The sequence below is a fragment of the Glycine soja genome, chromosome 1 (genome assembly GCF_004193775.1).
Source record: "Glycine soja cultivar W05 chromosome 1, ASM419377v2, whole genome shotgun sequence".
NCBI classification, from domain to species: Eukaryota; Viridiplantae; Streptophyta; class Magnoliopsida; order Fabales; family Fabaceae; genus Glycine; species Glycine soja.
In genome coordinates, this window is record NC_041002.1 from 49,792,896 (window position 1) to 49,807,100 (window position 14,205).

General features: G+C 32.7%; 1 protein-coding gene across 2 annotated transcripts; it reads left to right on the forward strand.

Moving 5' to 3' along the window:
- The first annotated feature begins 361 nt into the window (after nucleotides 1–361).
- On the forward strand, nucleotides 362–9,738 carry LOC114418830 (kinesin-like protein KIN-14I). Of its 2 annotated transcripts, none has more exons than XM_028384355.1 (24): nucleotides 362–688; nucleotides 1,170–1,402; nucleotides 1,854–1,926; nucleotides 2,084–2,215; nucleotides 2,298–2,536; nucleotides 2,655–2,985; nucleotides 3,822–3,921; nucleotides 4,005–4,186; nucleotides 4,300–4,415; nucleotides 4,564–4,666; nucleotides 4,963–5,115; nucleotides 5,211–5,357; nucleotides 5,479–5,679; nucleotides 6,425–6,589; nucleotides 6,674–6,778; nucleotides 6,885–7,025; nucleotides 7,109–7,303; nucleotides 7,415–7,541; nucleotides 7,651–7,853; nucleotides 7,978–8,160; nucleotides 8,405–8,500; nucleotides 8,630–8,827; nucleotides 8,994–9,265; nucleotides 9,396–9,738. In XM_028384355.1, the coding sequence occupies exons 2-24, from the start codon at nucleotides 1,245–1,247 to the stop codon at nucleotides 9,586–9,588; spliced, it is 3,813 nt and encodes a 1,270-aa protein (XP_028240156.1). In that variant the 5' UTR covers nucleotides 362–688; nucleotides 1,170–1,244; the 3' UTR covers nucleotides 9,589–9,738. The 2 variants fall into 2 exon arrangements, with proteins under 2 accessions (XP_028240156.1, XP_028240166.1); XM_028384365.1 differs by having other exon boundaries at nucleotides 2,658–2,985.
- Nucleotides 9,739–14,205: the final 4,467 nt, after the last annotated feature.

The window sequence follows — 14,205 nt, forward strand, 5'->3', positions numbered from 1 at the left end:
AAAAAAAAAATTCCCCAACAGTTTATATTTGATAATTTTGGATAAAAAAATATTGAGTGCTAGAACTTACCATTAACCATTACGTAGATTAACAACAACAATCAGTAACCGCATCACACGTATACTATTTGAAATTGTTACACCATTGCAATTATATGGCACGCATAATTTTTATTGTTGCCCTTTATAAATAAAAAAAGAATTTTATTGTTGACTGTCCATATGTCTAGCAATGGAAATATTTTATGGCTTTTTTTTGGGTCGAATTGATTATTGGTATGATAGCTCCCCCAAAATCTATAAATTTATAAATATATTTTAAATAAACAGTGGCCTTTGTTTAAGGAAACACAAGAGTCATAGTAAATGTTAAATTATACGAATGTGTATGTATCTCATTCATCTCCCCCATCTCATAGATTCTGTGTTGTGAAGCTTGTTTTTTTGAGTGAAGAAGAAGAAAGTAGAAAGTAGAAAGTGATTTGAGTTCCCAAAAAGCCTTGGTGATTAATAATGCTCTCGTGACTTTCTCTCACTTCTTTGTCTTTGCCCATCAGTATAATCTTCTGTCTAAAATAAAAAACTCTTCTTTTTCCTTCATTTGTAACCAAAATCCACTCTCATCCCAGATCTCTGTCTCTCTCTTTCACACACAAAAATCCCATATAGTCTCATTGCTGTTTCAAAGGTTAGATTTTCCTTCTCTCTTTTTTTTTGGTTTTCATTTTTTTGTTTTGTTTGAGTTGGTGAATATGTGGATAGTGAAACTGAGGTACTTGGAAATGCACAAGCTTCTGACTTTTGCCCATCTTGTACTTGCTAGTTTAATGTTGAAGCATTTCGGTTTCTGGGGTTGTCTGTCTTTGCCCTTCATTGTTTTCTGTATGTTTCTGAAAATTTTCAGGAATATCCATTTTTTAATGCATTTTTGTTGCTTTAATGATTTGGTCTGTTGGTGTCTGTTAATAGTTTAGAGTGGTTTTACGCTGCAATTCATAGGCTCCATACTTGATTGTGTTGCTAGACTGTGGAAGGTTCTTCACTTATCAGTTGTAACTTGTCTCACATTAACATTTCTTATCTGATTTTATTTCTGAATAAATAGAGCTCAATAGTGTATCTGTGTATGTGGTGTAATTGTTACTTATGTTTCAGTTTTTATCATGCAGTGGAGATTGGAGGAGATGAAAGAGAAGCAAACTTTGTTGCTTTGACTAGTTTCACTTTGTTTTTTGGCAAGCAAAATGACCATTGATGTGCCACCATCCGGTGCCCAAAGTGTGAGGACAAATAGACCTTCCTTTAGTTCTAGCAATGGCATTGAGGCTACCCCAGTACACAACTATGCATCTGTTAGCAATGGTGATGGTTATGATAGTGATGGCTCCAATTTTGCGCCACTGTGAGTATTATCGTTTCTTTTGGATATAGATAGGAGCTTGTTCAAACAAGTATTTACAATCTATTGTTTAATAACCCCTGGTTTGGTAGATAAGAGCATCTTATGGTTTGGGAGGCTCATGTTAGCAGATATTAAGTTCTGAATTGCAAGAGGAAGGCAGAATTTCTTAATTACAGAAGCAAATTTTACTTATGAACCCGTGCATTATTTTTACTCTATTTCCTTTTTTATCTCTGCAAAAGTCGATCTCACACTGCATTTGAAACTTTATCTTTTGTACCTCTAAGAAAGTCATTATCATGTTTTGCTATATGCAGTTGAACTTGGTTCTGTTCTCAATTGGCAATACATATTATGCTTTCCCTTGAATTGAGTGGCTAGTTAATGGCAAAGAATGAATTTTCTGTTCATCCATATGCAATTCTTCAATTTGTAACTTTGAATGTTGCAGTACACCAACAACTCTATCAATGGCTATTCCATCAGAACTTGCTGGAGCTGTTCCCTTGATTGATAAATTCCAGGTTGGACTATATATAATTTTCTCCAATAGTTTTGCTTCCCTAGTAATATGTGTCTCAATGAGTTGTCTAAGTTCCTGCATGGTAGTTTTTGGTTTATAGCAATTATGTGCATGATCATTTGTTATCACAAAGTTTTCCTTAATGTTGTATGCTATAGGTGGAAGGATTCTTAAAATTGATGCATAAACAAATTCAATCTGCTGGAAAACGTGGATTCTTTTCTAAAAGATCCGTGGGCCCTCAAGTTCGAGAGAAGTTTACATTTGAGGACATGCTTTGTTTCCAAAAGGTGATCAAATACCAATGTTTCCATAATACATGGTTAATTTTATTTTTAGATTCTAGAAAAACTAACTGGCAAATTACTGCAGGATCCAATACCTACATCAATGCTTAAGCTGAATGGTGACTTGGCAAGCCGAGCAACAAAATTATTTCAAATAATTTTGAAATATATTGGAGTTGATTTATCCGATCGTGTAACTCCAATAAGCTTAGAAGAACAAGTTGAGCTTGTTGGTAAACTATACAAGCAAAGTTTGAAGCGTTCAGAACTCCGAGATGAACTCTTTGTCCAATTATCAAAACAAACGAGAAACAGCCCTGAGAGGTATCTAAGTTTCTTCAGTAGTGTGTCACGCTTCATGTTTTCTTGGACTTTGTTCATTGAAACTGAATATTTGCTGTGGTTTGCATGCTAGTGATTAATACTGTTTTGGTCTAAAAAGCAGGGAATACTTGATTAAAGCATGGGAACTAATGTATTTATGTGCTTCATCCATGCCTCCTAGCAAAGACATTGGAGCATATCTATCAGAATATGTTCACAATGTGGCATATGGTGTGACTGCTGATCCTGAAATCCGAGCCCTTGCATTAAATACATTAAATGCTTTGAAGCACTCTGTCAAGGCTGGTCCTAGACATATAATACCTGGGCCTGTTGAGATCGAAGCTCTGTTGACAGGGAAAAAGCTTACAACTATAGTGTTCTTCCTGGATGAAACGTTTGAAGAAATTACATATGACATGTCAACAACAGTTGCTGATGCTGTCGAGGTTCTTTAAAACCTTTGTATACTCATATGATATATCTCCTATAGGCTGTAGCACATATTTCTAAGTGATGCAGATGTACTGATGTGCATAACATATATAGAAGAGTGAGGAAATTGAAATAGGTTAAGTAAATAAATTGCTGTAAAGTTTAGGCATGGCCCTGAAAATTTCATTGTCTTTTGGGAAAGTGAGGTTTTTCCAATTCGTGAGTTCCTGTGGTGGTTAAGATGTCATCTATACTTTTTGTTGAAAGAAATAATACAAATCAACTTAGTTTGAAAATGTGTCTTTTTATGTTGGACTGTATGTTTTGTAAAACTATTATGGTTGTATTTATGAATGTGTGATTCACAGAATGATTTTGACCTTAATAGATGGAAGGGTTTCACTCAGTTAACTTTGCTTCATATATCACTAATAAGAAAATTTTGTTTATAGCAGGATCAATTTAATTATGATTATGACTTAACTGCCCTTCTGCTTTTCTGTCTTGGACATAGGTTTAGTTTGGATAAACTTATCCTTAAATACTTATAGGAGAAGAAACAAAGGTAAATTGAATCAAACTTCTCCTATAAGTTGAAACCAATGTATACACTTGAACTTTTGGATAAGTTAAACAAGAGAGCTCCTAAAAAGGGTAAAGTGTATAAGTTGATTTAACCTATCACTGATGCTTTATTCGTTTTACTGCCTTATTTTCTTCTTCCATAAGTGCTTGTTGAGAAGTTTATCCTAACTTGGCCATAGTCATTTTTCTTTGTCTGAATTGATCTTGTGTTTACTCTATCAAGTTTAAATCATTTTATTCATTAATTAACTTACATTTGCTTCAGGAACTTGCAGGGATCATTAAACTGTCAACATACTCAAGCTTTAGCTTGTTTGAATGTCGTAAAGTTGTTACCGGCACCAAATCACCTGATTCTGGGAATGGCATGTCCTTTTCCACTCCTTGCTTGTTAATATCGTTAACTTGCTGAGATGAGTAGTCTAACAGCTCTTTTTTTGTTACTCAGAGGAGTACATTGGGCTAGATGACAATAAATATATTGGGGATCTCCTAGCGGAATTTAAGGCAGTGAAGGATCGAAGTAAGGGAGATATATTGCACTGCAAACTAATATTCAAGAAAAAGTTATTTCGTGAATCAGATGAAGCTGTGACAGATCCAATGTTTTTGCAGTTGTCCTATGTACAAGTATGCATTCTTATTTCTGTTCTATGAATGAATAAGAGTATATCTTGTTATTGAATAAAACTGCAATTACCTTGAAGATATTACATCATTGGTGCATGGATGTATTGTTACAGTTGCAGCATGATTATATTTTGGGTAATTACCCTATTGGAAGGGATGATGCTGCCCAGCTTTCTGCATTGCAAATCTTGGCTGAGATTGGATTTGTTAGAAGACCTGAATCATGCGCGTTAGTGATTTTTTATGTTCATCTTGTTATAAACTTTCTTCCAATAGTGTTTAGCTTCTCTTGATTGATGTTCTGGTTAGGGAACTTGTCATTTTTTTCTTAATTTTCTCTTGCGATTTTAACTATTTAAGATTTTTGTATTGATCAGTGACTGGAATTCATTTTTGGAGCGATTTCTGCCCAGACAAATAGCAATGACTCGAGCAAGACGGGAATGGGAGTTGGACATTCTTTCTTGTTATCATTCACTGGTATGGGTCTGGGTCTTGGATACTTTCCAAGAGCCCAAGCCTATCTGTTTATTTTTCTTTAACCTTTGATCAGTGATAAGTATGATTAATTTATTCTTTTTGTAGCTTATGTTATTCATTTTATTTCAAACCATTCACTGAGCATCTAACAAAGTCATTTTCCGCTCATGTATCAGAGTATCAGACTATCAGTTTTAATCATGGAAATCAATATTTGCTTCAAGTATACCTATTACATATGATGAAATATGCTGATTTTCTGCCTTATCTGATTTAAGAAGGTGTTCCTTTCACAGGCGCATGTGACAAAAGAGGATGCTAGACAGCAATTTCTGCATATATTGAGAACACTTCCCTATGGGTTTTCTGTTTTCTTCAATGTTCGCAAAATTGATGATCCTATTGGACTATTGCCTGGACGAATAATATTGGGAATCAACAAGAGAGGAGTAATACTAACATGATTAAATTTTAACACTATAAGGTTTAAAACTTCTTTTTAAAAACTAATTGTTTGAATTTTTTTTCAATAAATTATTCCCAGGTCCATTTTTTCCGTCCCATTCCAAAGGAATATATGCACTCTGCTGAGTTGAGGGACATAATGCAATTTGGAAGCAGCAATACTGCAGTATTTTTTAAAATGCGAGTTGCAGGTGTTCTTCACATATTTCAGTTTGAAACAAAGCAGGTATTAGCATGCTCAGGGACATTCTACTCTACCAATTTCTTAATTTCGGCCTTTGGACTTATTCATATCTTCATTACTTTGGAGTTATTTTATATTATTAGTATTTTATCATTCTTTGAAGGGAGAAGAAATTTGTGTAGCTCTTCAGACACACATAAATGATGTAATGCTGCGCCGCTATTCCAAAGCTCGATCTGCTGCGGGTGGTCCTTTGAATGAAGACATTTCTAATGATTTTAAGCCTTCTAATTTGGAATTATACGAAAAACGTGTTCAAGAATTATCAAAACTTGTTGAAGAGTCTCAAAGGAATGCTGATCAAGTAAGTCTAAACTTCTAACATATGTTATTGGCATGATTTAGATTTTGGATAAACCTCTCAATAAGTACTTATAGGAGAAGAAAAAGGGAGATAAAATGAATTGAACTTCTCTCATAAGTCAAAATCAAGTTATGCACTTCAACTTTTGGAGAAGTTAGATGAGGTAGCTTCTAAGAAAAGTAAAATGCAAAGTTGGTTTTAACTTTTGAGAAAATTTTGATTTATTTTATTATTTTATTTTTCTCTTGTAAGTTCTTATTGATAAGTTTATTCAAAATGGGTCATAGTATTTTATGTAGGACAAATTCCAAAGTGAACCATTAAACCTGAAGGTCATTTCTTTTATGAGTTATTGCTTAGTAAAAGAAACCAATTGGGTTTATTTGCTTCCCTGTGAAGAGTAAAGAATGCTTTTCATCCTAATTTGGCTTTATACTAGAGCGCTAGCTACAAGGCTCAAAATTGAGTTTCTTACTAGTTTTCTTGCATGAGATTATGTAAAGATATGGTATGTTAGATACACCAACTTTTGGTATGGGTGCCATGTTTGCTTCAGCTTAGACTTTGGGAAATAATCATCTTTTTCCCTTAATAAAGCCTCAGAAACATGTCAAGAAAAGTGAATGTTTCTTCACTATAAGCTGAACCAAACACACATGTGATGGGCCACCATTTTACTGTTGGACTGTAAAATGCTTATTTCTCAGTCATTAGTTGTAATATTTTTAAATCATGTTGAATTTAGTTGCTGGATAACTTGCGTGAGAAGCAAAAACAAGAAGAGGAAATGCTACAAGAATTAGAGGGCTTAAAAAGATCTTTAACAGCTGGCAAGCAGAGTCTTGCAGAAGTTACAAATGACCGTGACAAGCTTAGGTCATTATGTGATGAAAAAGACAAGGCACTTCAGGTAAAGGTCTTAACTCTTCATGGAATCATTCTTATTTTAATCTTTGCATTATTGACCTGTCTTAATGATTATGCAATCTACTAGGCTGAAATTCTAGAGAAAAGAAGCATGGAAGCAAAGATGGCCGAGTTGAGTAATCTGGTTACAAAGAACACTACCAAAAAGGACTGCACTCAAACAAATAACCAAGTAAGATGCCTTTTGAAACTGGCTATTCATTTGTTCATTCCTTCCTGAGTAAAATAGACATTTTTCACTTTTAATTTATAAATTTTGGACTTTGGTTGGTGCTAAGGTGTCACAGAAACTCGAAGATGACCTAAAACTATGTAAAGGTGAGCTGCGTGTAACTGAAGAAACTATCAAAAGCTTGAGAAGTGATAAGTTGATTTTGGAACAGAAGCTATCTGAGCTTGAGAAGAAGAGTGCTGAAGAGGTAACATAGATTATTGGAACTCTGCATTTTAATTAAAACCATATTTCTTAATCTAAAATGTCTTGGTGGTGGTTATAATGCAGATTAATTCTCTTCAATGGAAACTTGAGCAAGAACGCAAAACTCTGAACTCTAAAGTGTATGACCTTGAACGAAAACTGGATGTGTTTAGACAAGAATTAACTGTAGCTGAGTCTACACTCTCGGTCAAGGACTCTGAATTGGCTGCATTGAAGAACAATTTAGATGAACTAGAAGAATTGAGAGAAATGAAAGAGGTTTTGATACTCTTATTTTTATTATCACTTTTCGGTCAGCATGCTATGTGCATTTACCTTAGGTGTATGAATTTCAAAAATAATTTATAAATTTCTATTTGCTTCATGTAGGACATTGATAGAAAGAATGAGCAAACAGCTGCCATACTGAAGATGCAAGCAGTTCAACTAGCTGAAATGGAATTGCTTTATAAGGAAGAGCAGGTTCTCAGAAAGCGATATTTTAATACCATAGAAGGTGGTGGATAGAATATATTTATACAAGAAATATTATGTATTTGTGAATGTGTAGATTTACATATATAACTGACATAATAACTACATTGGATTATGGTTCTTAATTTCAGATATGAAAGGCAAGATAAGAGTTTATTGTCGGTTAAGACCTCTTAGTGAAAAAGAGATTGCAAGCAAAGAAAGAGATTCTCTTACTACTACTGATGAGTTTACTGTTGAGCATCCTTGGAAAGATGATAAACCAAAACAACACATTTATGACCGTGTGTTTGATGGTGATGCCACTCAAGAAGATATATTTGAGGATACAAGGGCAAGTCTTAGTATAACAAATTATAGATCATAGTTTTTTGCTTTAGATAGCATATACATTGAAATGGATTTAATATTTTTTATACTCATTACCAATGTTTTTCTTTTGGAAATTTGCAATGCAGTACTTAGTGCAATCTGCTGTGGATGGTTATAATGTTTGCATATTTGCTTATGGTCAAACTGGTTCTGGAAAGACTTTTACAATCTATGGAGTTGAAAACAATCCTGGGCTTACCCCTTGTGCTACTGCGGAACTTTTTAGAATTTTAAGGAGAGATAGTAACAAGTATTCTTTCTCGTTGAAGGTAACGATGGTGAAATGACAATTATTGAATATTTCTTTCTGCATTTTATAAATGTGATGTCATTAAATCCTCTGAATGTGCGAATAATTATTTTGGATTGGTAAATGATAAATTATTTTTTTCCTTTGTCTTTCAATGGGTCTAATGTTGAGTGACTTAACCATAACAAATCATGAGGTTTGCAGTAGCATGTGTTTGTTGTCTGATCTAGACTTTTTTTTTTTTTTTTTCATCTATGATGCAGGCATATATGTTGGAATTATATCAAGATACACTTGTAGATCTTCTGTTACCGAAGAATGCAAAGCGTTTAAAATTGGATATTAAGAAGGATTCCAAGGTGATTATTCTATGTTGTGGATGTACATTTCCATTTCTAGATATTTTGTTCAAGTAGAATTAACATAGTTTATTATGTTCATGAATTGCACTTTCTGGTTGCAATTGTTTTATTTTACTCTTATTTTAGGGAATGGTAGCAGTAGAAAACGTAACAATTGTGTCAATTTCTACTATGGAGGAATTAAATAGCATAATACAGAGGGGTTCTGAGCAGCGACATACATCAGGGACACAGATGAATGATGAAAGTTCAAGATCTCATCTCATACTATCAATTGTCATTGAAAGTACTAACCTTCAAAGCCAATCAACTGCAAGGGGAAAGGTATTGGTGTACATTACTTCAATTTTACCTTTGAATATCAGTATGAATGTTAATATACCATATTCTTCCTTTATTTTGTGGCAATTTGAAACACAAGTATTTTATGACCTCGAGGCATTGCAGTTTTTTTAACTTTTTTATGCTGGATTTGTCATTTGTCATACAGTTAAGTTTTGTGGATCTTGCTGGCTCAGAAAGAGTAAAAAAGTCGGGCTCTTCAGGTAGTCAACTTAAAGAAGCTCAAAGTATCAACAAATCATTATCAGCACTAGGAGATGTTATTAGTGCTTTGTCTTCTGGTGGTCAACACATACCTTACAGAAATCACAAGCTAACTATGTTGATGAGTGATTCACTAGGGGGTAATGCCAAAACTCTCATGTTTGTGAATGTATCTCCGGTAGAGTCAAGCTTGGATGAGACGCATAACTCTCTAATGTATGTTCTTCTCCTTGTTTTCTTTACTTGAACTCCAAAAGTTTACTTTCAAATCTTTCATAGTTTTATTTGGCTAATATATGGTATTCTCTTAGTGTTCTAATAATCTTTATATTTTATGCTAATTTAGGTATGCATCACGAGTGAGATCAATTGTGAATGATCCGAGCAAAAATGTTTCTTCCAAAGAGATAGCTCGACTGAAGAAATTGATTGGATATTGGAAGGAGCAAGCAGGAAGGAGAGGAGAGGATGAAGATTTAGAAGAAATCCAAGAAGAAAGACCAACTAAAGAGAGGACTGATGGCCGGCATTCTATGTAACAGGATTTTGATTTTGGAATGTTGTGTGATCAATTCCCACTCAAACAAGATTGCATAAGCTTGATAGAGTGTAATTTATTTGAGGGATGCAAGATGTATAGTTGAATTATGTACATATATTTTTAATATTTTAAGTCCTTCGCATATAAATATGCTGCCTAAATATGATTATATTTTAACAAATTATAATAACAGCTATTTATACTACCTTTTTATAAATACCTATAATTATAAAGCCACTAAGGCTGAAAATAAGTCAGATCATACGACAAGAATTTATGGCCTAACCTATATCAAGCTCAGTTTACAAATTAGGTCAAGTCAGCTTTTAGTAAAACCCATTTAGTTGAATAGGTTAAGCCCTGAGTTATCTAAAAAGACTTTTAGGTCTAACAGGTTGACTCATTTAAAAAATAATAAATAATTAATCATTGTTTGTATTATTATTATTACATTAAATTGTTATAATTTATTAAAAGTTAACATTTATTTGTTTTTTTAAATGCTAATCATGTCGATCTTCATAAAAATAATAAGTTAAAGTTTATAATTAAGTTTATAAAAAAATAAATGCCATATTTAAATATATCATTACAAAATATATTCTTAAATAAGATCATGAATGTTATACTAAATTTTAAAAATATACTTATATCATATAAATAAATTAGATTTAATTCTTATAAAACTTCACATATTTTACTTTTATTTTAGTGTTAAATTATCACAAATTAAATTATTAAAATAGACTTATACATCAAATCAAACTTTTATATAAATCTGAATCAAACTCTTAAACAAGTCTCTTCATAATTAAATATACAGGTTCACACTATATATCAATATCTATATACTAAAATTGAAATATGATGAATATACTAAGCCCATAGCTGAGGTGTTAACATCTGTCCATTTTTTTGGTCATTTTATAGCCCTCCAGCTTTGATTTGGTTTTGTGTCACCTATTGCTTTGTTTTGTGTCACCTGCCTGATGTGTTGTCTGTTTTCTGCCATGTTGAGATGTTTCCTATCTCTTCATCTCTTCTTTACACAAAGCCTGAACATTTTCTGTTTTTGCTTCTCTTCTCATCTTCATTCTATTTTTTATTTTTACGATTTTGGTTAGGCTTTGAGGATGCCACTCATAGATTCGAATTGAAGTGGAAGGGGGGAAGGAGAACTGGGATTCAACGCTTCATGAGGTAACTTTTTTATCCTAAAATCTCATATCTGATATTTTATCCTTCCTTTTTTTTTTCTTGCGTTTTTATCTTTTCAGGTTGTAGATCTGGTGGAATTTTTGTAGATTTGGTATGTTCTTAGATGTGATTTAATGTTGATGACTCAAATGGTTTCCCTGAATTAGGAAAGAATTAGAGCTATATAATAATTGCTCGGCTTTTGCTGTTTGAAAGAGTGAGTTTTTCTTTTCTGAAATTGGAGGCTCTGTGCCTTGGATTAGGAGGAGACATCTCTATAGCTGGGAGTTGAAGCTCATAATCATGATCTTGCAACCTCCTATTGATTTGATTGGAACAAATATCTAATTCTCTATTATCTTAGGTTTTTTGGTTTGTTATCAAGATGCATGTGTGCCCCTGATGATAAATCCTCTTTTGACATGCCTCTTTCCATTGTCTACAAGATTATTTTTAGTGCTCACTGATAACTGCTAAATAATAGTGAATTAATAGTGGAAAATCGATTTAAAATTAACTTAGAATTAATTATTTAGCAGTTATTTATGCTTTAATTTGGAAAGATTTAATTAATTTCGAATTTTGATTGCAGATGTGAAAAAGGAGGTACAACAAGCAAAAAGGAGCATAAATAAAGAAAAAAAAGAAGAAAATTAGAAGAAGCCCAAGTCCAGCCAGCGCGCAAGAAGGCAAGGCGCTAATTGCACGACACGCGCTGAGTACAAAGCTTCGCGCTCAGCGAGATTACGAAGGCCCAAGCCCAAGTTTGCACCTATAAATAAGAAGGTCAACCTAGGAAAATGAACACACTTCCTCAGAGCTCAGTTTTCAAACTTCTGACACTCAGTTCTCTCCTTTTCCTTCCCTTTTCTTATATTCTTATTACCTTTCTTTCACCCCCTTCTCATTGCAAAGCCCTCATGACTATGAGTGGCTAAACCCCTAACTAGGGTCTAACAGGCTTAAAAAGCCAATGATGTATGGAACATTTCAAGAGTTATCAATAAAAAGAGAATTTCCTTCCAGGTTCTTTTATTTATCGTTCTTTCTTATTTATCCTATATTTCGGACCTTATTTTCTGTTAGGGTTTAGTCCACTCGGGAGAGGGTAAAGCCTAATTAGGGATAATGAATGAATACTTGAATCTGTTTTAAGGGTTAGTCCACTCGGGAGAGGGTAACGCTTAATAGAACAATAAAAGGAAGAAATTATTGGGCTATCATTAGAGGGTTTTCCTTCCAGGTTCTTTTATCTGCTTTTCTTTCTTATTTATTCTGCATCTCAGTCTTTATTTTCTGTTAGTCTTTAGTCCACTCGGGAGAGAGTAAAGCCTAATTAGGGGTAAGGAATGAATGCGTGAATCTGTTTTAAGGGTTAGTCCACTCGGGAGAGGGTAACGCTTAATAGAACAATAAAAGAAAGAAATCATAGGGTTAACATTGACCCGATGCCCATGCTTTAGCAAACATCTGGAATTTAATCTTAATGCATCTTAGTTATTGAGTCTTCGCAAAGGGCATTTGGAAGATAGGTAATTAAGGTAGACTTGTCATCATGAGGCATCAGGGGAAAGTAGATGGATAGATGTGGGGCAGAATCAGTTCACTGGTATTGATAACAGACAATTCTTGAATCCATATATCTAGGCTGATTAGACTTGTTAGGTTTTAGCAATTTTATTATATAGATTTTATTCCCTATTTTATTGTTTGAAGTTTCTTATTATATTGTTGGGTTTTCTTAGAAATTATTATTCCTTATTGTTGGGTTTCTTAGAAGTAGTTATTCCTTATTTTACTGTTGGGTTTTATTAGGAGTAGTTATCCCCCATTTAGGAGTAGGTATTTAGGCTTATTAGATTTAGTAATATTTTATAGACTTTATTCTTTATTTATTGCTTTAGTTTCCTTTAGTTTAGAAATAGCTGCTTAGATTTAAATTACCTTTTTCTTTATCCTTTAATTTTATCTTTAAATCTTATTTTTTCTTTATCTTATCTATCATCTTTCTTTATCTTTTATTTTAAATTTCTTATCCCTTGCTAGATTTAAATTGCATTTAATTTTATACACTAAATTTATAATTTACAAACTGAAAAGTACTTCACATAAGTGCAACAAAATCCCTGTGGTACGACACTCGGCTTACCGAGAGATTATTACTATGATACGACACTCGGCTTACCGAGAGATTATTACTACGAGCGATTTGGTACACTTGCCAAAGAGCTAACACTCATAGTTATGCATTGTCTGATCATGTTCATTAGGACATTTATTGGTTGCAGGTTATGTGTTTGATCAAATGTCAAGATGATATTTTTGGGTATGTTTTCTTATTTCTTATTTTAATTTTAAATTTGTGGCACTTTAAAAATTATCTATTTTTCACATGGGATATATTTTCATTCTAGCATTTTAATAGATTTGTATTTAGAATTGTATATTTATATATGTATAGTTTATTTTTTAAATAACACTGATATTCGAGCACTATGAATTTATATATGAAATCCTCTTTTGATATGTCTCTTCCCATTATCTGTAGGATTATTTTTAGTGCTCACAATTATGCATTTTCTGATCATGTTCATTAGGACATTTATTGGTTGCAAGTTATGTATTTTCTGATCATGTTCATTGGGACATTTATTGGTTGCAGGTTATGTGTTTGATCAAATGCCAAGATGATATTTTTGGGTATATTTTCATATTTCTTATTTTAATTTTAAATTTGTGTCACTTTTAAAATTATTTATTTTTCACATGGGATATATTTTCATTCCAGCATTTTAATAGATTTGTAAGATTACCAAAGAAAAATAAAATCATCTTTTGACATGCCTCTTAAGACTGAGCTTACCAAAGACAAACACCACAACACACACCTAGCCTATTACAATTTGTTATAATCAAAGTGACTATGTGAGCTTCATCCAAACTCACAAAGCTACATATATTAAAAGTATTTGATTGCTAACATTTATTATTGTGGTCCCTCAGTCCATAATTGATGTTTCCTATACCAACTTTAATGCTGAGATTCACACGGAAGACAAATCACGTGGATAATGCAATGAAAATTAGAAAATTTTTCCTACTTTCTCTTTTTGTATTTAATTTATTTATTTATTTTATTATTATTATTATTATTATTATTATTATGTGTTGTTGATTTAACTTTAGCAAGTGTGTTTATTTTTTATCTTATTAACTTTCCAACTTATTATATATCCTTTTTTATGTTTTATTTTTTAAATCAGACATATACAATAATGAGTAATTATATAAAAAATTATTTATTTGGCATACACACAGTCGAATCTTTCTCTGATTCATTCAAGTTGGTATGTCAATTGTCTTAAATATTTTTGCTAATTGGTGCCTTTTTTGTTGTCTCAAATCATGGCTATTTACT